Consider the following 25,574-nt stretch of genomic DNA (forward strand, 5'->3'; position numbering starts at 1 on the left):
ATTATTGACATTTATAAAACATCTGAAAGCTGAATAATTAAGCTTTCAATTGATGTATGGTTTGTTAGGATAGGACAATATTTGGCTGAGATACAACTATTCGAAAATCTGAGGGTGCAAAAAAAATCTAAATATTGAGAAAATCGCCTTTAAAGTTGTTCTTAGCAATGCATATTACTAATAAAAATTTACAAAAAATCTTCATGGAACAGGTCACATTTGTCTTTTCCATTTCTCTCGTGCATCATGTCCTTACTTTTAAGCTTTGGAGTTTGGATTCCTTTGAAGACTCTTGGTTGCACATGATCAAGTTGGTCAAAGCAAGTAGGTATTTGTCTCATGGTAACGTTTTATAAATTTAGTCTTTTCATTGCTTGCATGGTGGATGGTGTGCTCATTGCAGCTTCACACACATCTTCTCTGGTTTTCTGCAGATGCATGGAATGAAAAGAATAGAAGGATGGTTTGTTTCTGTGCAAGGAGCTGGTGCGGTACATGCCTCTCTTTGGCCATGAGGTCATTCCTCCATCTCTTGGTGCAGCGCTATAACTGTGGAATTGACCTCTGGCTCGTTTCAGAATGATCTCCTCATGTCTGTGCTTCTCAACGTGCATGTTCCTGCCCAAAGAATTGCTATGTTTCTTTAGTAAGTTGGATGATAAATAGGTGGATTTTGCAAGACAGCATGGATGTTCTGAAACCTTCAAGCATGGTCTCAGTAAGGAGCTTATAGTGCTTTCGTAAAAATGTCTTCCATCCTTTTTCCTGTTGTTCTGGGGGCTTTTTGGTGCATATAGTGGACTTTGCAGGGCCACAGCATGCAGTGGACTGGGATAGCGATACAATTCCATGCCCTGGTGACCTGGAAGATCAGAACGGTAGGTGGGTTGCAAAACAACTTTGGGTTGAAGTATGTCTGAAACATCTGGCCAGTGCGAGTCTGGAAACAGATCCACCACAGATCGGAAAACATCTTTAGTAATCGTCTCATCTGAGAAATGGGATTGAACTCCTATGTGCTCTTGTAATAAAATGGGTTGGGTCCTCTGAGGTTCCTCATCCACGAAACATTCTCCATCTCCGAGAGTTTTCTTGTATTTCAAGGAGGCCAAAGAGGAGGAGAGAGAGCTGATGGTTTCATCACAGTCAGAGGGGGTAAAAACATCCCCAAAGTCGCAAAATCCTGAGCTTGCCCTTGACTGACTTTCCATGTGCGAATGAAGTTCTTGGTTATGCCAGCTTCTTTCCCTCAGGCACTGATGATGAAGCAGGTCTTCAGATGAATGACTGAAACGTGACAAAAGTCCCTTGGATTTTCTAGTTTCATTAACAGCCTCTTCAGAAAAACTGCGCTTGAGCTTTAGTCTGAATGAGTCTTTATCCACCCAGTAATCATGCTGTCTCTGTTGGATAATTGTTGACGTTGAATCTTTAGGATCAACTTTGGTTTTTCCTAGGGCCGTCTCCACCATTATTTTGTGTCTAACTCTCAAGACCTCCAGCTCCAGGAGTCCTGCCAAAGTCGCACAAAATCTCTCTCTAATACGTTTCCTCCCAGTGCTGGTCCATAGTGCTGCTTCAGTCTCTTCTCTGTGCAGAGCATTAGATATCATCCTGGTAACAGGATGAAGGCTCTAACTTTGGCTGCCTTTCACACTAAAGGTCTTTATAGCAAAGTCACCCTATCAATGCAAATGCATTTAATTCCAGATGTTTCTATTGCTCTACCAGTCTTTTGATAAGATTTCCACTAACCTTTGACCTTAGGTTAAGAATTTGTTAAAGATAAAATGTAATGCTATCAATGAGAGATTTAATTTTAAAAATTAACAAGGTTAACATTAGGGAGATCAATATCAATGCCAGTGATAGCATTTGATTTAAGCTATTCATTTTTTTTTATATAACTTAATATTAAAGGCAAGACACCACAGGAAAACATTTCAATATCACTATAAATATTTTTTACAAATTGGATTTTGGATATTTCATTTTATCATTCCATAAATCAGAAAATACCATCAACAGCCAGAAAAAAAAAATATCTTACCTTAATTTTGCAACAAATTTAAACAGCTCAAATGTGTAATCAATCACATTTAAAATACACTTTCAATGCAACACAACCTACCATTTTTTTAAATGTTTCTGTATCATTCTTCAAAATCAAATAAAAAAATCAAGCGTTCATATCAATTACATTTGAGAATGGCCTCTGTAATCCCATTCTTAAAGCAAAAGTTAGTTGTTGCATCTTTTGATGCAATTAAATTATGAAAAAAAAAAACACAAAGGAGCTCTGTATTCTTTAACTTCTGAAAGTTTTCTTCAGAAATTATTAAATGCAGATACATTTACACAGAGTTCCTAAAAAAAACCTCAACATTCACGACAAAAACTATAAAGAAAATTATAAGGCAAATAAATTGTTTAAATATTGCAATAAAACTCCTGCAATGATTGTTACTACTGTAATGATTAACGGTTAGTTTCATCACTACAATATAATCTCTATTATCAGACACCACTGGGAACATGTTTGTTAATGAATCCTTTTGAACTTTTACCCTTGTTCCACCTTGATTATAAATCAAGCCTACTACATGAAACATTTACTACCATTGAAAAAACATGCCACTCAATTTCTGTGTATCATTTTATTTACAAGCAGATATCAAAACAAGCAGCCCTGCATTTGAAGATGTGATGGCTAATACAGGACCTTGATACACTCAAACATTTTTCAAGACAGCGCTTTCATTCATCCGCATCAGATTCATCATCTTGACTGATCTGGAAGTAGCGCAGCTCGTAGCTTTCCTTATCCGACGCCACCACCCTCAGCCAGTCTCGCAGGTTGTTCTTCTTCAGGTACTTCTTTGTGAGGTACTTAAGATACCTGAGTAACATGGGGTTGTTAGTATACATACAAAGACTTTAAAAAGAACACTAACAAAAAACATAAGCCTGCCGAGTCAGCTGATGTACCGAATCTCACCTTTTGGAGAACTGCTTCGCTGATGTGACGCTGATTTTGTTCTTCTGACGCACAATTTGCACTACATTTCCCATGTTGCCCGTTTTGCCATTAACCTTCACCTTCTCTTTCAGAAAGGTTTCCTGTTAGTAATAAAACAGCATGACCACTAGGGAAGAGAACCCTAGGCATTTAACTAGGGAAGGGAACCCTAGTTAGGGCACAGCGTTAGTGATGTGACTACCTGGAAATCAATCATAACAGGCAATAAAGGACGCTTTATTATTATAAAAAAAATAATAATAATTTTTTGTTTGGATCAGAAACTAATAGATTTAAAGGAACATAATTTGAATGTATAAATCCTTTAACAAGAACAAATAAAGCATTAATTTGGTTTTCTAGCCAATGCAAACAAACTTTTTTTTCTGCACAAAAATGTTAAAGACTTTATACCATGTCTGGAAATTTAATTACATTGCCAGGTTTTCCATGCCCATAAGTCATGTGTTTCTATCATCAATGTTTTTTTTTATTTTTATTATTTTTTATACAACTTACAAAGTTGGCAGAGTCAAGGATCCCATCCTCCACAGGGTGAGTACAATCAAGGGTGAACTTCCAGGAAACACCCTTTTTATTCTGTTTCACAACAGTCTGCCTTTTCTAAAGAAACATATAAAAAGTCCTAAATTAAAATATATTTTCTCAGTTTAATACTGCACTCGTAATTCATACTTGTTTATAAACGTATAATCTTATAAAAACAAATTAACTCATTATGTAACGCACTACTATAATTCTCTCATCATGAACCAAATGCGTTTGAATGGTTCGGTCACGCTAAAATGCTCATCCACGTGTCTCCCACTAGAGAGTCAAATTAATGTTTTAATATATTATCCCTTTTGCAAAAAATAACTCTAGTTAATACAGGACATATACATTTAATGTATTTCATATTTTAATCATACAAAAAAATAAATAAAACGCATTTAACCATTAAGACCGGTCTCCGGTCGACACGTACCGGTGCCATCTTGGTGAGGTTGGCGTGAAAGAGGAAGTGGCGTAGGTCCGCGCAAGAGTTCGCGAAGGTTTCTCGCATTTGATTGGCTGCCAGTACGGAAGGATTCATGAGGACTTTTCAGTTCAGCGGCGTTCGATTTGTGAATGAATCGTTTGTTTGAATGAGTCGGCTCTTTTGAATGAATCAGTGAAACGTAACATAACCGATTTGTACAATATGTAGATTTCACAGACGGGGAGAAAAATAAGCTAAACAGCAGAACGACACAATGAAAACGTACTTTTCTCATAGACAGTAGGGAAAATACGTAATTATGTCTGACGTCATAGAATCAGTTTCTCGAAACGAACTGATCGAAAGAACCGATTAGAGAATATTGTTCATTTTGAATGTGAAGTTATATTTATACATGAAACATTTATTGCATAATATTTTGATATAAAATTGTATCATATATATATAGCATTTTGTTTCACTAGGTATATGCAAGCATTTAAAGTTATGTATGACTTTCGACGATTTTATTATGTGCATACTGTAGTATTGAAAACATAGATATGCTGCATGGCTCTGTAGTTATTATTGTATATGGATGTAGCTGGCTTAACATACAAACAATGACAAAAACATAAACCACAACTAGGCTATTCAAACATTAAAATGAACACACATTGAATAGAGAAGGGAGAGACCCGGCTCTGCTTAGCTACTGAGGAAGCATGACTCATTCATACATCATTGTGCAGACCAAGGCTAAATTGAGTGAGCCCTCAGGAAGCACATGGGGACAACCTGACTTGCCATTTAATGGGCAGATTTCTGCTCTTGTACAAATTTGATAGGTAGAGATTTCTGTATATACAATCTTCATTTTAATGTTGCTCAGCTACACAACAGCAAAACTGTAAACTAATTTATTTGAATTATACACATTAAGATGTTACTCAACATATAATTCACTTTGGCTTTGAGAAATCACTCAGTGGGAGCCAGTAGGTGGATGAAGATTGAGTTTGAATAGACTGCAGTGCCACATGTCTGTCTCCAATACTGAATTGCAATACTTTCGGTCAGTCAGTGTTGTTTGGCACCAGGCCTCAAATGGGAAATGAGCATTTGGCTCCTCCCATGCAGAGGATTTGGCAGCCCAGCCCAACCCACAAAGCTTTCTGTCTTTCTTTCCTAGTTAGTCCTCACTTTCTAAAATGATGTCTCATGTCATTTTGCCTATTTAAATTCTTTAATCTATTTAACACTTAAAACCATACAAGAGATGTTAGAAACATTTTTTTATACGCAATATAAAATGTATATACCTTTTTAGTTTGAGAAAATAAACATTGCAGTTTGTGTTGCTGAACACTACTGTGAGGAACCCAAAAGCATACCATCAAAATAAACACTTTCTACTTCTAGAATAACATGAGCACCTTATTTAATGGATTTTTCCCTAAATGACCAGACAAGTTAGACTAGGTAATTTCCCCCTGACTTTACACATGTAGGATATTAATTCACCAGACTGTAATACATTGTGTTAAATTTTACCAGAAGAATGTAACTGTAACTATGAAAAAACACCTTTAACCAGCCTTCTGGGGCTTGTTTTAATCCTGATCAAGTGTCATTGAAAAAAAAAAAAAAAAAAAAAGGAAAAGTAATCTATTAAGTTTTTATTTTTTGCTCTCTCCAGTCATGTGACAAAGGCCTCGAGTGAACAAAGATTAGAACTCAAAGATTTAGTCCTCAAGTTCATTCAGGGGCAGCACTGATAGGAGCCTACCTGGAGACAAATACAGGCTTCAACACTTTATTTAAGGTCATCAATGACTATGCTATTGCGTTACAGAGGTATTCGCACATGGCCATCACATCCTTTCCACTTCTGAACAATAAGAGACTGGCATTTAAGGGGACATGTCGCTGGAGTTTATTTCTCTGTCATAGCGCTTTTACTTGAGAAGGTACTTTTAAAAGTACTGCAAGTACAAGGAAGTGCCAACTACCAGTGTGCATCTCACTGTGGGGCAGGAGGGGGGGCCTTCAATTGAGAGAAATTAACTATAGTGCCAGCATGGCATAGATCATGTAAGGAGAAAAGTAAAAGTATGGCACCCAGAGAGGGAGAAAAAAAAAAAAAGTTCAGTGTCAGTTGGGGTTTCCTCTCTTCGCAACACCTTGCCTAAATCCTGCACACTAATTACGATGAAGAAATTCAAGAATACAAAAATGGATCCCATTATTTAACATTCAGGAATGTAATTTGTAAAAACTTGAGGGGGTAAACACTGACAGTATTAAACCTCTTACCCAAGAGAATGCTGACTGACCCGACAAGTCCAGCACAGTATTGGAAGGAGAAAAAAGGAACACAAATCACAACAAAAAAATGTTGAGGTTGCTTGTGAAGGCCATAGCTTTGGTGCCAAATAAAACCAAAAAAACAAATGCAAGAGATTTGTTAAAGTGTAGCATGTTGCAGCCTGAGCAGCCCAGTCTTTCTTCCTATTTGGTCATGGGTTTGACAGCCACTGCAGATTCTTCGCCCATAGCTGAAAGCACAGTAACCTGCCAAACAAAGAAAACAATGAGTGGGCTACAACAAAAAAAAAAAAACGAACAAAAAAAAAAAAAAAGAGCTAAAGGACTAAATGTATTCATTCAAACTGGTGCGCTTACCAACATCTCTTCACTAGCTGCAAATTTGCTTTCGATTTCTTTGCCCAGGTCACCTTCTGGTACACGCAGGTCTTCACGCACGTCTCCGTTGTCCATCATAAGAGAAAGGAATCCCTCGCTGATATCAACCAGCTAGTAGAGCAAAAGACAATTTATTTTAAAGAAAAAGAAATGGAATAAGCATCTAGGATAAAGTATTATGAAAAGCCAAAATATTATCTTTATTTATTGCCCTGTTGGAAAAGATTCTCAGACAACCAATTAAGATGAAATGACATATGCAGAGCCCAAAAAGACTATAATATTGCTCCAAATGCACAACAACAACAACAACAACATTTAACCTACCCTAAACCTAGCAAATTTAATTTTCCAGCTTATTAAATGGAACAAAACATAAAATGCATTCAGGAACAATAACAGAAAGCATGGTGATATCTAAATCCTGAATAAAACTGACCAAAGTCACCATTTTGGAGAGCTTATCAAAGTTTGCCTTTATTACACACAACAAAAGCTCAGGACAACTTTAGGGTAAATGAAGTACACAAATTCCCATTAGAAACATCTCATGTGAATTTCGCCCTATAAAGCTTGAATTTTAAGAAGCCATGCACATCTCACCTGGTAGTCATTTCTTTTGATGTTAGGCACGTCCATGTTGTGGGTGGAGGGGCAGATATCTTCATACTTTTTATTTGTGAAAATGTCAATTCCAACCATGTGAACCTGCAAAGAAACATTGTACTTAACACTAATAACAAACACAAGTAGGTTAAAAACAGCCATGCAAAAGAAATCAAAATATTACCTTTGCATGACCATGCTTGCCAGTCTTGGAAGTGGACATTTCCACAATCTTGCAGGGGCGACCCTTCAGAACCACGAACCCGTTCTTGCGCAGGGCGCTGCACTGCATGGGGTAAGTGGTCGAAGCCCCGGCATCTCCGCTGGTGAAATCAAGATCTGGATCTGCCATGATGGGGATCTAAACAGGGGGCACTAAAAGAAATAACTGGACATTAGTACTTTTTTATTTTAGAATGCTCGCAAACACATAAGAAAATCATGATAAAGTCACGTGTGGATGAGCAAACTTTCCAATGTACGACTTGGCTATGGTCAGGCTTACAAACTTAATAGCGCAAGATAAAATGTAACGTTAGTTTACTATAAACCACTTTCCAAAAAGTTCAACAACTCCTATAAAAAAAACTTAATTCGATTTTTGTTTGCACTAGCACCCAAACCTGCCGCATTACGCTGCTCTTATTTCACCACATAACGGATCCGATTCAATTTAACGACTAACTCGATAAAACCTTAACTAATGGTTGTTTACGTTTTCAAATGTGTCGTTTAAATACTTAACGAGCGTCAAATGACACTTAACAGCCAATATTTTGCACTCAGTTTACACAAAGACCACGCCGAATCAGGCCAGATGGTATGCCAATGCAATTTATAACGCTTAAATCAGTAACACTCACCAAAACAATACTACGCGAAGGAACTCGTTATTTCCACGTCACTGTTTACAAAAAAAGCGAACAGTACGCCGCGCGAAACGTGTCTAATTCGCGTGGCGCACGTCAACGTGGTTTCACCGCTGATCAATGACTCGGCTAAGAGGCTAACGCCCCGTTCTTCCGTTCTGTATAACAAAATAACATTTGAAACACAGATAGTAGAACAATGACCACGACTGGCAATCTATAACGTAACAAAGCAGGGGATAAGCGGGTCTTGTGCGGTTTTAGCCCACGTTTCTCACGTGCCTTTTCTGTCAAGTCAGTACGCGCGGTGAAAGGCCTCGCGCGTGCGGTGCTGTGCTTGCTCGCGGCCTGCGAACTAGAGAGCCGCTCCTTAAAGAACCGCCGCAACGCGCTTTCTCAAGACGAGCCGGTTACGTTCAACAGCAAGAAGCACGCGTTCGAGCCCGACAGCTTTTTAAAGACAACACCGAGACCTGGAAAGTTCGGTGTAATCTTTCATCACAGTTCAAACACGCTACATGCAGCACTTACTTCCAAGAAAAAAAAGGAACGTCAACGCGCAAGCGCGGCCAATTTTAATGCGGCATCCGTATAGTGGGCGGGATTCCTCTTTTTCTGCAGACGCGAGGATGAACTGGGCCTGTAGTTTGTGATTAGTGCCTCTCAGCGTTTAGGATGACGCTTAGGATGACACATCAAATGACATCTTAGCCAGCATGCATATTCATATACGCATGCTGGCTAAAATGTCATTTGATGTGTGTGTGTACGCATGGCCGACCAAAAGGGAAGAATAACTAAGCTCAGGCTTGCAAAATGTTATCTGAAGGATCATGTGACACTGAAGACTGTAATACAGCTTTGCCATAACAGAAATAAATCACATCTTATAATACAGGCTATTAAAATAGGACACATTAAAATTTTTAATAATGTTTCACAGTATTAATGTTTTAATAATTAAATGCATGCTTGGTTGCAGACATCTTTTTAAAAACAATCTTTTGGCTGACAATAGGCTAGAGGCTTGCAACAAACGTCCAAATTGCATAAGACAAAACACAATAGATGGCTTATTATTATGAAAATATACTTACTATTTCATATATGCAATTTAATTTATAATTCTTATTATAAAATAATATTACAGAATCTATTATAAAATAAAATAGAACAGCACACTGTCTGGTTTGAGGTGTCAATTTATTCTTTAAAAAAAAAAGCAAAGAAACGGTCAGTTTTCGGTGACAAGTGAACACATTGGGTGAGTTTCCAAAATCTGAAATTTCCATTTTTCCATTTCACATTCTCCTCTTTCAGAAACGCTTGACTCCATCTGAATAAGATCAATAACTGGAGTTTCAGTCAAAGTAGAAAAGGGTCTAACATGAAGACTGACAAAATCAGTAATGCTCATTATTGCTATAGCTTTTCTAGACTGATCCACCAACCTGCTTTGCCATCACATTTGATATGCAGTCTTCTCTCTGTGGTATTCCTCTTTAAACATAAACACACTGAGTATTAAATTAACTAGATCCACAAACATATGGTATACTATTTTTGCAGTTTTCAGGGGTGAATTTATTTCATAAGGAAAAAGCACTAAACAATACTGCATTAAAATTAGAAAACAAACAAAAAAGTCAAATAAAGCACTCATATTAAAGCATCTCTGACATAATATAGATTTCATATTTCTCTAAGACAAACTAATCCAGAATACAGCTGAAGGAAAACAGTCCCTTTAAAAAAGCAGCAGCAATAATACTGCTGCTTTCTAAATACAGATACCAGCATTAAAGCACTGTACAAAACAATAAATAAAATGGATCAGAATATCAAGAAAACTGGATTGTAAAAAATGTATTTATAACCATAAAATATTCGGTTTAGAAGATTCAGCTCTTTTTGTGGGTTTTGTGGATGACACAAAGGGGACTTGAGTGACTCTGTTGTTTTTTTGATTTACAATATGTAATAAATTGTAAGCAATAAAATGCAACACCCACTACATGGACTAGGCACCGATTAGATGAGATCACCATCTCTTAAAAGTCCAGGCTACATTTGGAACAAAACTCTAGTTTAATAGCCTTAAAAATCTATTTATAAAATACTACAGCCTGCATATTTTGAGAACAAAACATATGCCCAGTTTCAGCTTCAAATGTCTGTAACAGAGAAGGCTTGTAATCTTGAAACCTCACCATTTTGTCATTGTAATGTCAAATACCTGCATTTCTTGTTTAACTGATGTATTTACAGGCTTAAAAATAAGTATGTTTAAATCACACACACCCAATCACACACTGGAACAACCGTAAAATTAACAGCCAATATCCAGAATGCTCGGTTGTGCTATAAATCAAACATTTTAATACACAAAAATAAAAGAGAAATACAGAAATAAAACAACAAAACCCGCTCGGCCTGAATATAAAGGATGTACTTACAGTATTAATGTCCATATTAAGAAAGAAAATTAGGTCAAGGACACGTCAAACGATTTTCTACCACTGAAGGTGGTGCATGAGAGATGAAGAGATCAACTAACCTCATAGCCGTTGATGAAATGAATGGGAAGACCCCATAAGCATTTCACACCTGCACACACACATCCACTCAGTTCACAGTTTGATGGACAAAAAACATGAAGTCTCAAAAGTTCCTAGTTGTGTCAAGTGAATTTCACACTCTATTGCTCTTACATAACTGTAATGAAAATATATAAAAGTATATAAAGGACTGTTATATCTTGATTCCACCTATTTGATTAAAATGCCACGTCATTTGGAAGGACTTCAAGTCTATTAATAGGCGATTCTGCAGTTAGAGGCTTTTTTGTGTTTGTGTAATCCTAAAAATGCAAACAGTTTCATATAACTTATCAAGTGGATTGGATTTGGAAGTAATGTCAGTTGTGTGCTTGTTCAAAAAAAAAAATCATAAAATTAATTGATAAATTACAATTCTTGGCATGGCGGTGATGACATTAGTATTTGATTTAAAGAATAAAAATAAAGCTAGAAAAATGAAAAAGTAAAAATAAACTGAGGATGTCTTCAAGTGTAAATAATTAGAGAGACCAAAAAAAAAAAAAAAACATTTTTCCATTAACATCATCCGTGGGTATCAAAAAGATGCCCGAATTGAAGAATCAGGCTAATTTAAAGTGTGGACTTGATTTGGCTGTTACACAAGACATTGCACCAAGATTATTATTATTTTTTTCATTTCTTAATATTTCTGTCTGGCGCTCTACACTCAAATCACCTCTGAATATACATGGAATGACAACATTGCCTTATTTTACATTTGTTAATTACAACATCCTCATCGCCAATTGAAAATATACCTATTATAATGTAATAATGTTGAAAATTCACTGATATACTGGTTGCATTTCAAAAAGACACAACCCATCCTCCCTCCAGAGAATAAATAATCCCCTTTTCAAACTACGATCTGGAATATTGCCTTATATTGTTTCATTTACAAAGGTTTGATTTACGGCATCAATAGTCATTACCCACACAGAAAACTGAACCCATCCAACAGGTGAACAGAAACGAGGTAGCCTAAAAGGAAGCTCTACTCACAAAACACTGCTTCACGTGATTCACACAGAAGGTGGTGGATCTTACAGAACCACAAATAGCATCGCACATTTCTGTCACATCTTCACAGTTCAAGTTCATTCGATTCGGAGGCAGGACTCTTTTTCCAAAACGGAAGTGGATATTTACAGAGGGTGATAGTGAATGTCCCTCTAGAAAGAGTTGGAGATCCATCATGAGCAGAGGTGAGCAATCGACTCACCAGGCTCGATTCCCTTGGCCTTTATTGCACTTTGCTGAAAGTCACGAGAAAACCAACTTAAAAATACAAAACTGCAGCACATTCTTATTCTAATGACACGTGTTACTCCTGATACTAAAACAACTGAGATATGCTGGTATGTTAATGGTTATTTTTGTATCATTGGTGGAAAGCATTACATCTCATCATTCATTCACAAACACACACTCTTACAAAGAAACTGATACGCTAAACAGAATCTTGATGTATTTTTTTTATGTTTCAACAGAAAGCTCTGTAGTATTTACCAGTCAGTTGAAGTATTCAGACTCTTTCTAAGCACTGTGGTGATAAAGCGTTCAAGAATCATCTCTGCAGACCAGTTTCACCCTTAAATAAAAATGATGGTCTAATCCAATCCATATGGAAATTTATGTTCCCATAGGGCCAGTGAAACGCCCAAAAATGACTCGTCTTATTGTCTTTTAAATATTTTTGTCAATGTCCAGGCTGTTATTTGTGACTAGAACTTATCTGAGCCTGTTCCTCATACAAAACATCATATGGCTTAAGAAACTAGAAATACAGTGCACATTGACTACTTTTATGATGTTGAAGAGTGATAACAGTGTAACTGAGGAACAAAAATCTTACAGTTTTGAAACGGCAATTTTAATTGAGCTATCCCTTTAAATCGCTCATAACATAAGTTGTAAGGAAAATGGAAATGAATGTAAAAGGTCTGATCGACAGCACTATCTCCCTGAGCACAAGGAAAACATTGCCAAACCACAGGCTCCAAATGTGAATACTATAGAGCTTTGGGATAAAACTAGGAATGCACAGTATGAATATTCAGAATCATTATATAGTTCTGTTATACGTCAATATCAGCAGGCATCATTTTCCATCCCAAAAAGTAGAATTTTCATTTCCTTATAGAAATATGCATAAACATCAATTTCTTTTGGCTTGACAAATAAAAGCGAGCAGCTCTGCAAATTCATATTTAAGGCATTCTGTGGACAGCCCGAAGTGTGTCTGCTCCAACGTAATGTGGCAAAGTATCATACAAGTCTTAAATATCAGACATTAGAGTGATATCCACATGACACAAATATCTGTGTGCATTCCAAGCTGAAACATAAAAAAGAAAAAGGGTTGATCACACAAACCAGCCTCAATGGATACATCCCGCAAGGGAGGTTTACTGACGTTCGAGCGAGCGCAACCTTGACAAATTATTATCGAAAAGTGTCTTAACAGTACAAATATTCACTCTACTCTGTGGGTCTTATTCCCCATATTTCCAGTCTTCACCTCAAGAAGAATCTAGATGGAGATTTGTACAGACAAAAACACCAAAACCCCACGCATGTTAATAAAAGAGCCATCAAAATAATGCAGACCGGTTGTTCTTCTACATTGTTGATGGCGGGGGCGTGTGGATTTTGGGTTTGTCTTTGACTCTTCTGAGAAGGTCCCACCCAGCAAGGCTTGGTCTTTTTGCCGTCTGCCAGATTATCCAGCGCACCCGGATGTTCCTGTCTTTCATTTTTTCACACTTTTCAATAAAGTAGAAAAGGTCCACAGATACAATGCAGGGAAGGGCGGGGATGAATTACCAATTCATCATGGAGTTTCTGTTCAAGGTCATGAAGAAAACTTGGCTGCTGCCTCCTGATCTGACTGAGGCAAAGAATACCTGCGACACATGGAGGAATGGACATTATTATATTGCCTATTATTCACATTCAAAGGACCAAACTCTTACAATCTACTGCCTTGGCTGTCTACGTTCAATTTCCAATCAGGCTTATTTTCAGGTATTTTATTTCAGCTAGTTGCCAAGGCAACATTTCTTGCTTTCATTTAGTTTAACTTGATGTACTATAACTAAAAAACATACATTAAAGTTTAAAAAAAAACTAATAAAATGGCAAAAACACACAAAAAAATCATTTAAATAAATAATTTAAATTATTGATCAAATAATAGTAATAGTATAGTAGTATATCAATGATACTAAAACACTGATAAATGTAAGTTATCCACGACATGGGTCAGACACATCCATGATAAAAAAAATAAAAAAATTGTAAAAACAAAGTAAAAAAAAAAAGAAACGTTTGAAAAAAGAATTTAACATTACTTTCAAAAGCCCAAAAACCCAGCTGATTACTTTCAAAATATTATTAGGTATTGAAGGTACAAAAATGGTCAAAAGGTTTTTATGACATTGTTATATTTTATATAATGTTTCTTAGAAACACTGAATAGAAATATTATTTGCTGTATAAATCACTTTTTGAAAAATATATATTTTCTACTAAATAATAGATTGTGTCATGAATTTTGACAATCATTTTGCTAATCATTTTTTTATGAGGTGTTTTGTTTTTCTTCATTATAATATCAGGACAGGTATCTCTGTCTAGCATTTAAAAATAAAAAAATAATACATTATAAATATATACTAAATAAATTAATAAACTCCAACAAACAAAAATAAGCATAATGTCATTCACCCATGAAGACTCACGTAATTTTGAAGGTGTAGTTTTTAAATCTGAAGTATTGTTAACTATAGCAAAAAAAAAAAAGTGAAAATTAATAAAATAATAAATAGCTAAATTACATAAAAAAAAATTAAATAAAAAAATCTAGTGTATGATGTCACTGACCCATAGAAAGACTCACATAATTTAAAAGTGAAGTGTTTAATTTTTAAATATATGATCCTGGACCACAAAACCAGTCATAAGGGTCAACTTCATGAAATTGAGATTTATGCATCATCTGAAAGCTGAATAAATAAGTTGTCCATTGATGTTTGGTTTATTAGGATCAGACAGTATTTGGCCGAGATACAACTATTTGAAAATCTGGAATCTGAGGGTGCAAAAACATCTAAATACTGAGAAAATCACCTTTGAAGTTGTCCAAATGAAGTTCTTAGCAATACATATTACTAATCAGAAATTACGTTTTGATTTATTTACGGTAGGAAATTTACAAAATATCTTAATGGAACATGATCTTTACTTAATATGCTAATGATTTTTGGCATAAAAGAAAAATCGATAAATTTGACCCATTCAGTGATTTTTTTTTGGCTGTTGCTACAAATATACCCTAGTAGCTTAAGAACTGGTTTTGTGCTCCAGGGTCATATAGCATTAATTGTACCCAAAAAACAGAACGAGTAAAAAGTAACAGTAAGATCATGGATGGGCAATCTGCATCATGGAGGTAACGCACTTTATCGTTTCTCTCCGAAAGGAACTTCAATCGCTGTGCTCGCTTGTGCATGAAAACTCCGTCGAGGTGTCCCGTTTCCACGGAGCGGATCTCAATGGCTTTCTCTCCCCAGCCCATGATCTGGTTGGAGTGGATGTAGGCTGCAGAAGGGGAGGGGGAAGGTAGCGAATATATACAAAAGACAAAAGAAACATGTGACAGGAGAGTGCTGACACCAAAATGCAGTACATCATCAGAACACCCCGTTCCTCAACGACTTCTGACGTCCAACAGCATCTCCAAACTAGCCCAGATCCAATGAAAACAAGCCTGCCAAAGCCACCCCACATCAGGAGGTCATTATTGCAGCAGTTTCTGAGCATCACAAATTAAATACCAGTGGTTATGGATATTATTAAGCTTTCATTTTCTAATTATCCTATTGTCATCAAGAGTACAAGGAACTATAGCGTCCAATTCCAGAGCTCTTTGGATACTAACGTTACACTAACTTTCTCCGAGGACTTCCTGTGGCTGATTTAGAGATAATAATGATGAATAATAATGATGATCTGGTTGTTTTGACTTCCTTTGCTGCTGATATCTTGTGTAGAAAATGCATGAGTTATGAATTTGACTGTTATGAGTGCAGAATCACTGAAGAGTTGAACATAATTTGGCTGAAACATTCATTTGTTTTTCCGAACTGAGGGGGTGGGCGGCTGCTGGTCTACATCTGAACCCTCAGTTTCAGCCAACAAACGACAAAAGACATCTGAGTTACAACATTAACATTCTGCATGGATGAGAGATGAAAACACATATACAAACAAACATTAAAGCTGGAAATTAATTTTAGAGACGCATGGCACAATATCTGATGCGTGATTGTAGTAAAGCAAGAGCTGAAAGACACAATATTTACATCTAAAAAGACAACAATAATTACACAGACGGTGGTCTCTTTGTCCTGGTTAAATGTTAAACTATTTATTAAATATGTTGGATAGAAAATTGTAATTTTGGGTAAATCTAATGGAAACAGGTCACATTTCACCCCAAAATCAAGAGAAAAGAATTTTCTTGCATGAAGAAAAATCAAGCATATTTTAGGGCCGAGATTTTTTGCATCGTGACATTTTTTTTTTTTTTTTTGCATAAGGATATGAAAATGCAAAAAATCTTAAGGGTCCTAAAAATGGGCTGTAATGATTTTCTTCACCCAAAATCGATTTAAATAAATCGAATAGGAAAACTCAAGAAAACCGTTAACATTTCACCCCAAAATCAAGAGTAAAAAAATTATATAAAAGAAAAAAGATCAAGCATATTTTAGGCCCAATATTTTTTTAAGGACAATTAAAAAAAATTTTTCTTGCATATGATAATAGCAAAATATCATAATGTCCTAAAACAGGCTCTAATAATTTTCGAAAAGAAAAGTCAATTTAAATATATAGACTAGAAAATATTTAATTTTGTGCAAATCTCGAGGAAGAACTAAGAAATTATTTTTGCATGAAAAGCCAATTTTTTTTTAAATACAGACATTTTCCATTTGCATATGCAAATAATAATAGCAAACCATGGTCCTAAAATGGGCTTAATGTTTTTTATTCTGATTTTAAAGTGAAATATCACAGAGACATTTTTTTTTAAATGAGATTCACACAAGGATGATATAAAACAAAATCGGAGCCACTGTCAAATCTTGGGCTTTTGCTCAGAAAGGAAATGAGTACCAAAGACTTATACTGGGTTAACAAAATAAACAAAACAGTACACAAGAAGATGTGCTACACATACAGACAAACATTTCACTCTGTGTCAGGGATTAGTCTAGGTGGGCCTGGGTGGGGTGGGGCGGCTAAATCGTCTAATTAAGTGAGGGACAGGAAAGACAGAAGAGCAATGAGTGGACAAAGACATGCGTGTTTGTGTGAGAGGACTGATTCAGATTTTGAGGGGTGTCGGGGACGGTCGGGTGCTCTCGCACAGACCGCCATCACGGCTCTAGAAGGAGAACAGGAGCGTTTTGTGTGAAATAAACAACCAAAACCTACCAACAGAGGTGGGCATCTCTCCCCACTGGAGCACCACGTCTTTAGTGATTCTGCCGTATGTGTTCACATAGACTCCCTCATCTTCATAACACAGAAGCATCTCCATGCCGTCAGTCTTGGGAAGCACCACAATGGCGTGAGGGGTAACACTGCCCTGAATCTGGGAAGGGAGGGGTGGGCGCAGATGAGCCTTGGGGTGACAAAAACGAGCCGTAGTGCAAAACATTCCCCACTAAGTGATGCTCTCCCCACCTCCCCCGGGCAGCCCTGTCAGTCATGTCTCGTGCTGAGGGTGGCCAGAGCTTCTCCCTTCGAGAAACTGCTGCAACAATCGAGACCCCTGCCCTCCGCTCGACCGTACCCAAGAGCGCCCTGCTAACGGCCCAGCATGGGGCGTCGGAACGGTTTGGCTGCTTTGGTTCATGTACGTGTTTGGTTTGTCAAAGGTCGGAGATCGGGGACATGTTTTCTTCTAACAGTGGAGACGCTTTTCTATCACACTTGATAATGTTAGAACAATAATGGTTGTAGCGTGCAGCGTAATGAAATCTGTTTTAGTCAACTTCATAACCATTCATCTGCACACAGAACATTCATACGTGTTGCTCTAAACTGTGTAATCAGGGTCCAAAATTAACATTTTGAATGGTTTTTATTACGAATACATATATATTATTATTATTAATTAAATGTATTTATTTATTCTTATTTATATTTAAAATAAATACTGCATAAAGAAAGCAGCTAAATCTTGTGACAGACATTACAGGTCATTGTGACAGCATCATTTTTGAGTTTTCCACACTAGTCTAAAAGTTTGAAATAATAATAATAATAATAATAATATATTTTTTTATTTTTTGTAAAGAAGTCTCTTAAATTCAGTAAAACAGTGATATTCTGCTACAAATTCAGCTATGAGACCACATCAATAAAATAAATGTTAAATATATTTAAATAGAAAACTAAATGTATTAGTATTAAATAATATTACTTAGTATTAAATAATATAAGTTATAATGTTTAACAATATTACAGTTTTCCCTCCATTTTTTTTAAAATCAAATCATGCAGCCTTGCTGAGCATAAGAGACATTTCAAAAACAATAAAAACAATTTTATTATCCTAAACTTTTGACCAGTAATGTATATTTTAGACTTTTTTTTTTTTACCTTATATAGTTTTTTCTGGATAAATGCACAAAATACCTTTTAAGTACTTTATTAAGCCAATGTCTGTAATTATAAGGCACATATGTGATGCAGACATCAACACTACAGTGCATTCCAGTATCCCCAGAGAGGAGTCGTCCTATTTAAAGTCCCTTAGGATCAGTGTAAGGAGGGGAGAGCTGCCTCCGCTCGGCCTGTCGTCACTTACGTGGGATGGAATGTAGATATCGTACGGATTCCCAGAGTCGACATCTATCACGTGAAAACCAACGCTGGAGCCATAGATAACCTTTAACCGCTGACCCTCCTCCACCGTCAGGTCCACAAGCAGAGGCTTGTGCTGAAGATCTGTGAAAGACTTTGGAGAGAAAGAACAGACACTGAAAGCACAATATACAGTATTCCCAAAGAAATATGCTCTGACACACTCACAGCACTAGTCACAAGTACCAAAATAACTACTTAATTTACACATTTTGTGCTCTGCCCTGCCAAATAAGTTCTAAGACCCGTTTTTCTTATAAAGTAATGGAGTTAATTTAAAATTAAAACACAAATGCTCTTTCTTAAGGGGGTCTCACTGGACCGAACATCTGTCTTACCTTGAAAGCCATGAATTTGTGGTAGGGTTTGGGAGCCCAGGCATAAATCTCCACTGAATTCTTCAATGCAATCACCAAGAACTTAATCCTCTCATACTTGACTGTTAAATAACAAATACATGTGAACACATTAGTATTTAATAAACCACATTCTCGGTTTCTCTATATCTCTCTCTAAATTAGGGGTGGGGGATATGACCAAAATCTTCTATCACATTATAGTTATTTTTGATTTAAATAAGGTCTTTATGTTATCAAAATTTTTTAATACCATAGAAATTTCATAATGTTTGTCACCAGTGTCAATATCACATACAGCCAAGTATGGTGACCCATACTCAGAATTCGTGCTCTGCATTTAACCCATCCAAAGTGCACACACACAGCAGTGAACACACACACAGAGCAGTGGGCAGCCATTTATGCTGCGGCGCCCGGGGGGGCAGTTGGGGGTTCGATGCCTTGCTCAAGGGCACCTAAGTCGTGTTATTGCCAGCCCGAGACTCGAACCCACAACCTTAGGGTTAGGAGTCAAACTCTCTTACCACTAGGCCACAACTCCCCCTTGACGTATGACGTATCCTGTTTTTTTAGATTTAGGCTAATACTAGCATAAATCTAAAAAAACAAAAACAAAAAAAAACAAACTCAAGCTCACTAAAGACAAGTAATCAGTCAGTTATTAAATAAGAATAAGAAACGAATTACAGGAAATTCTACATACATTGTATAATCAAATGTTAACAATTCTGCATATTCTGTATTGTGTAAATAAACATCGATTTATTCTTATAAGAAGTTGCAAAAGTGATTTAGTCGAGAGCAGTGAGAGATTTTCTTTCTTTTGTTGTTTGATTAACATAAACGACAGAAGCAGGAATATTAGACTGCTGTCACTTTAAGAGCTGCCCGGATCCAGTATACTGTTACGCGTGTTTTCTTTCTCAGCTATTTGCTTTCACTTTCAGACCTTTAGTGTTTATGAGAATACTTGCAAAGACGAGCATTTTGACACACAATTTTAGTTATGAGTATTTAAAGGTGCAGTAGAAGATCTTGGAAAATGCCAACTTTAGCCTGATAGCACTGAAAGCATACGTCAAAACCTCCCTGCAACCGCCGTACAAAGCCACGCCCCCTGAACGCATGAACACACACACAGACCCGACGACTAAAGACAACATTACATCATTCACCGGTGAGAAAACTTTATAGTTCAGTTAGTAACAGTACTATAATACCAGGAACGAAGGTCAGGTTGTTAATGTTTGTCTGCCATTCTCACTGTCTGCACAGCGTACGTGAACGTGTCATGCTGATGACGTATACTGTCTGTGCAAATACACATGTTGACAGGCAGGTAGGAATGACTCTCATAATGCTCGGACTGAATATTTTGATTGGATGAACATTTCTTGGTCCTACGTCTTCCACAGAATATATATAAATACATGTAGACCACTTAACATAATAATTACTATGGGGATGTGAAGAGACTTTCAACCAGCATAACAAAAAAAAATTCTGAAGACAATCACCTATTGCACCTTTAATTGCTCAAGTTCTATAAATTGGCAAAAATAACTTAAATATTCCCACACTCTATGAGCGTGCACAAGCCTTCGCTGCTGATTTAGCTTCAACAGCTTAAAATCACTTGTTTTTTTACTTTATTTTAGAAATGAAAACCCATTAGTCACTTTATATTTAGATTTTTTTTTCTATAGTTATTCAGGTATTAAAACAATTACTCGGGGCAAAAAGACCAAAGAACATACCGACTTTATAATGGACACATCCCTCTAGGTCGCCAACGGTAATCCATCCTTGTTTTTTTTCTACCTCAGGGTCATTGTGAAGTATCCTGTTTCTAAGCCATGACAGATAGTAGACCCTCAGTTTATTCTTTTTGCCTACAGGAAAAAAAAGAGGAAGTATGAACCATTCATTACAAACAGATAACACACAGATCTAACAAAACCAACAACATAAAACAGATCTTTGTAAAGACAAGTAGAGAGCTGATGATGAACTCACCTGATATGGTGACCAGGACATTGAGGCCCTCCAGAACTTCCATCTGCTGAAAGCGCCTGCGGTTGATCAGATTGTAGACTTTGCCCTGACCGCTGCGATCTAGTAACATGAGCCCATTTTCTGTTCCTACCAACAGATTCACTCCTGCAGCAAACAAACATAATATGAAAACAATTTGTAGTTTATGAAGGTACTTTCATTTGGAGAGTATTTTTTTTAGACATATCGTCTTTCCGTAGCTCAAGGTCGCTTTACATATAACAAGTAGTTTTGTACATCCACACAAGCAATATAGACACAAATGAAATATTCTAACAGTCATTGAGTTCAAAGTCAGACAAGTTTAGACTCACCCCATAGTGCCGCACACAGGATCTCAGAGTTGAAACGCTTCTTGTACTTGCGGATTTCCGGTGTGTCACTGTGTGGCCTGATATTGGTGGGATTGACATTAACTATAGATATTTTCCGAGCCTCATTTAGTCGAGCTTGTTCCTGTTCCTGCTCCAGCCGTAGGTGTTCATCTGCAAAATGAGCTGTGTGACAAAACAAAAAAGTCTAAATTATTATTTGCAGTTTATCATCATATTAAGCAGGGTAAATATTAGTATCCTTTTCCACCAACAGTGTGTTAATGCCATAGTCAGTGCCTCATCTGAGCATTTCTATTGAGGAGAAAGGCACCAGCACTGGCACTTTCTCAACAGAAAAGGGGATGAGAGGTAAATTAATCACCTGAGGCAGGGTTGTCCTCATCGTCCTCTGTGGGGGAGGTCTGATACACTCGTGGGTCCACAAAAGGAGTGAAGGAGGCTTTTGACCCGCTCCCCATCCCAAACTGTCAACGTGGAGAATCAGGAGTCAGAAATGAGCATCCACAAAACATACAAATAGTGTCTTCTAATGACTGATTATAGGCAACAAATGCAAGCATTTCTAGTATGAACTAACTGCAATGTGCTGACTTTTGTCCGCAGTTAGAACAGTCCATTTATTGTAACATGTTAGCAGGAAAAGCAAGCACTGCAAAGTCTTTTTTGCAATCAGTATTTTGTCTTGTTTTCCAGTATATATATATATATATATATGCATGAAAATGTTTTCTTATTAATTTATTTGAAAATGTATACTACTGTTAAAAGATTTGGGGTCTGTAAAATTTATTTTTCTTTTTTTTGGAACGAACACATTTAATTGATTAAAAGTTACTATAAATACATTTACAACTTTCTATTCAAAGAATCCTGAAAAAAAGCTAAACCTTTTCTACACAAATAAGAAACAACATGTTCAACATTAATAGTAATGAGAAATCTTGAGCATGAAAAATCAGTATATTAGAATGATTTCAGAATGATCGTGTGACACTGAAGACTGGAGTAATTGTAATAATATTATTTCACCTTATTACTGCTTTTAACATATTTTTATAAAATAAACGCAGCCTTGGTTAGCATGAGATTAAAAAATAATAATATTACTGACCCCAAACTTATTTTAGATATATTTTAAATGAATTAATCTTGTTAAAATGATTTTCACAAAAAAAATAAAAATAAATACTGATTATAAAATTTATCTTCTTTTTTTGCAGTAAGAAAATCAAGGCACATAAGAGAAAAGAAAATGGGGCAAAGGGGAGAAAGCATCTTATTGACTGGCTGCGGTCTCACTTTTCAATGTTCCAAAAAATGTAAGCGCTAAATGATAGTAAATGAAAGGAGAACAAATAAGAACCAAACAGAAAATAAATAAAACCAAGAAAAGCAGTGTGAGTTATGAAGAGATCTGGGATTCTGTGCATCTACAGCCATATAAAAATGTGCATCTGAATCGAACAGGGATGGATTAGATGTGTCAGGTTAGAAATTTGAGGGTTGGAGTACAAGGTGGCTCAAACAGGCTTGTCTATCACCTACTTCAGCCACAGAGTCCAGGTCCAGCCCACTAGAAAGCCGCCCAGGACCCTCGCCAGGCAAGTGGCTTTGCTGCACTAGATCAGGCAGATTGGAGTTACCGGGGAAACCATTGCTCTCGGCATGACCGAGCTTGCTTTCCCAAAACGTCTGCAGAGAGGAACAGAAAGAGGAGTAGGGCTACACTACTGCAGGGCCCTCGCATGGCTAAGCCATCTTGCAGAGATATTTGGGAAACGCACAGAGCGTGCCTCTGTCAGCAAATGTGAGGGGAGCTTGATCATAGATTTTGTCGGAGAAGCAAAAGATGTGAAAAAGAAACACCAAAATAGAACAATAAAATCAAGGCTTAACCAAGGCAAAAATAAACATGAGTTGGTAAACTTAAAGAGAAATAAAACTGACACACTAGAGCAATGAGTGTAGGAGTTTTTGCTATACGGGAAAGGAACCTGGTTAGGTAGGTGCACCCACCTCTCGCATCATCAGGGCACTGTCTTGTGAATTATTGCCAAATGAATCACTGGCATGAGAATCCTCCTGGTTGACCAGTGAATCGGTGCCACCCTGGCCAGCAGAAGGCCTGTTGGGAGATTAGAGCAAAAAAAAGACTTCTAATAAATAATGAAGCTTTCTAAAAGACATTTTTAAGACCCCTTGAAATGGTTGGCAAACACAATTTTACTTTGTGTTCAAAGTTGGGCGATATGACCTAAATCTTATATCACCATATGAGTCATTTTATTTCATGGTGACAATACATATCATGATATGGTTGTTTTTGCTTAATAAGGTCTTTATGATATCAATATATTCGATATGACACAAATAATGTTTGCCACCAGCATCAATATCACAAAAAAACTAATACTAGCCTAAATTAAAACAAAAGACAAATCTCAACTCAAACTCAAGCTCAACAATAGGACGAAAAACTAGAGTAGAACAAATAAGAAATGTTACATACATTGTATAAAGCAATCAATTGTATAAAATCACTGCATATATTTTACTGTGTAAATTAAATATATATAAATATTAAAGGAATAAAATTTAAACGTCAATGAAAATGTTCCCAGAAATGTTGCCTTGACACCTAATTTAAATGTTTAGGTTGAATTAGTAAACTTACTAAAACAAATGAATAAAAAATGAACTATGAAAAAACTAATAAAAAAATCAAAGCACAAATTAAAAATAAACTTAAAATAAACTAAAAATACGAAAATACAAGCCAATTCAAAACATTAATAAATGCTATAATAGTATACAAGTAATACTAAAACAAAACTAAGACTAAAAACATTTTTGATGTTTGAAAACACTCACATGATGCGTGGAATATCACTAACGGGAACAGTTCCATCATGAGCCCCGCCTTCTCCATCCTCGTCCTCACTGCTTTCCGATTCCTCACTTGATGATGAATAATCGGTCACTTTCCTGGGAGGCCGGTTGGTTTCCTCATTGGTTCGCAGCTCACGGAGTTCTTTGGCCAGAGCAGTGAGGTCCTGTAGGGAATGAAGTTAGAGGAAGACAAAGAAGATATGTAAGATTTCATTCTTGCCTTGATCTGGTCTCCATTGAACAATGAATCCACTAAAATGTATAGAGCATTTCAAATTTTAGGCCTGCATACGCTACAGCGATTTATCTGTTAGTAGGAATCATGAAAAAAACTTCATTTTGCACATTTAGGTCATGTAAATGGCACCAAAGAGATAACCAGAAACAAACAAATAAGCAAAACATCACAGAGCAAATTATTTAAATCATTTTATAAAGCTTTACAAATCAACTCTGAAAGTGGGATAAAAACATCCGCCATCATTTCCAAGAATGATGCACAACTGTATAAACCATCGCGTGCACAAGTCAGAAATAATAGACCAAAACACTGAATAACTGAAGCAGAACTAGGGTTTGTTCCTGAGGTCTGTGCCCTGCATGCAGAAAGTTAGTAAGAATCAGCAGTTCCCGCTCTGACTCTGTCTTACCAGCTCCTCCTGTCGACAGGCCACCAGGCAGCCAGATAGAGAGAAAACGCCATTGAGAAAGAAGTCAACTCTTGTGCAGTTATATTTAAACACTGATGCTTGAAATAAGACGTAAATATAACCTAGAGCAATAATCTCATCATATTAGAGATTAATTAAAAAGTTGCGAGGCACAGGAATAACATTACATTCAATACGACATACCATTGACTACCTGGCTGTAAGTTGACGAAAATGTCAAAACCTAGGAATTACAGTTTGCGAAAAAACTGTAAATTATCCAGAACTTAAGTGATTATGATTCTGATTAAACATGAGCTGAAAAAAATTATTTGTAAACTGTTCGCTAAATCTTTCTCGCACAAGTTGACGCACTGGACAGAATGAGACAATATTTGTAAATATGGTTTATACAAACAACTTTAACAGAAATGAGTTTTGATCACCTGCTCACATTGATCTAAATGTAACAAGTTACGAAAGAATAGCTTTACAAATTTAAACAACCACAATCTGGTCATCTGATGTAAATGCAACACTGATGCAGCATTCATTTCGATTGT

At 36.5% G+C, this 25,574-nt stretch overlaps 3 protein-coding genes across 9 annotated transcripts in view; all 3 read right to left on the reverse strand.

The window, feature by feature from the left end:
• Positions 1–2,642: 2,642 nt before the first annotated feature.
• Positions 2,643–4,130, reverse strand: LOC132116188 (large ribosomal subunit protein eL22-like 1). The gene is made up of 4 exons (XM_059524859.1): positions 4,008–4,130; positions 3,539–3,643; positions 2,999–3,120; positions 2,643–2,899 (listed from the first exon to the last, which is right to left on the reverse strand). Exons 1-4 carry the CDS (start codon positions 4,113–4,115, stop codon positions 2,758–2,760), a joined length of 477 nt encoding a protein of 158 aa, XP_059380842.1. The 5' UTR covers positions 4,116–4,130; the 3' UTR covers positions 2,643–2,757.
• A 1,673-nt stretch (positions 4,131–5,803) lies between these two features.
• eif5a (eukaryotic translation initiation factor 5A) lies at positions 5,804–8,833 on the reverse strand. Its single transcript, XM_059524860.1, has 5 exons — positions 8,714–8,833; positions 7,498–7,688; positions 7,311–7,415; positions 6,687–6,818; positions 5,804–6,575 (listed from the first exon to the last, which is right to left on the reverse strand). The coding sequence occupies exons 2-5, from the start codon at positions 7,663–7,665 to the stop codon at positions 6,513–6,515; spliced, it is 468 nt and encodes a 155-aa protein (XP_059380843.1). The 5' UTR covers positions 7,666–7,688; positions 8,714–8,833; the 3' UTR covers positions 5,804–6,512.
• A 535-nt stretch (positions 8,834–9,368) lies between these two features.
• The window catches only part of tnikb (TRAF2 and NCK interacting kinase b), a 70,732-nt gene continuing 54,526 nt past the window's right edge, over positions 9,369–25,574 (reverse strand). For 4 of the 7 annotated variants that reach the window (XM_059524861.1, XM_059524862.1, XM_059524866.1 and 1 more), the window contains 12 exons: positions 24,344–24,525; positions 23,489–23,597; positions 23,018–23,164; positions 21,834–21,936; positions 21,452–21,634; positions 21,099–21,242; positions 20,840–20,974; positions 19,062–19,162; positions 18,668–18,817; positions 17,287–17,446; positions 15,245–15,384; positions 9,369–13,688 (listed from right to left, as the gene is read on the reverse strand). In XM_059524861.1, the coding sequence (XP_059380844.1) occupies positions 13,605–13,688; positions 15,245–15,384; positions 17,287–17,446; positions 18,668–18,817; positions 19,062–19,162; positions 20,840–20,974; positions 21,099–21,242; positions 21,452–21,634; positions 21,834–21,936; positions 23,018–23,164; positions 23,489–23,597; positions 24,344–24,525 (1,638 nt within the window). In that variant the 3' untranslated portion in view covers positions 9,369–13,604. The remainder of the gene's footprint in view (positions 13,689–15,244; positions 15,385–17,286; positions 17,447–18,667; positions 18,818–19,061; positions 19,163–20,839; positions 20,975–21,098; positions 21,243–21,451; positions 21,635–21,833; positions 21,937–23,017; positions 23,165–23,488; positions 23,598–24,343; positions 24,526–25,574) is intronic. The other 3 variants (XM_059524863.1, XM_059524868.1, XM_059524865.1) reach the window with 2 other exon arrangements.

The sequence above is a fragment of the Carassius carassius genome, chromosome 35, assembly GCF_963082965.1.
Source record: "Carassius carassius chromosome 35, fCarCar2.1, whole genome shotgun sequence".
NCBI classification, from domain to species: Eukaryota; Metazoa; Chordata; class Actinopteri; order Cypriniformes; family Cyprinidae; genus Carassius; species Carassius carassius.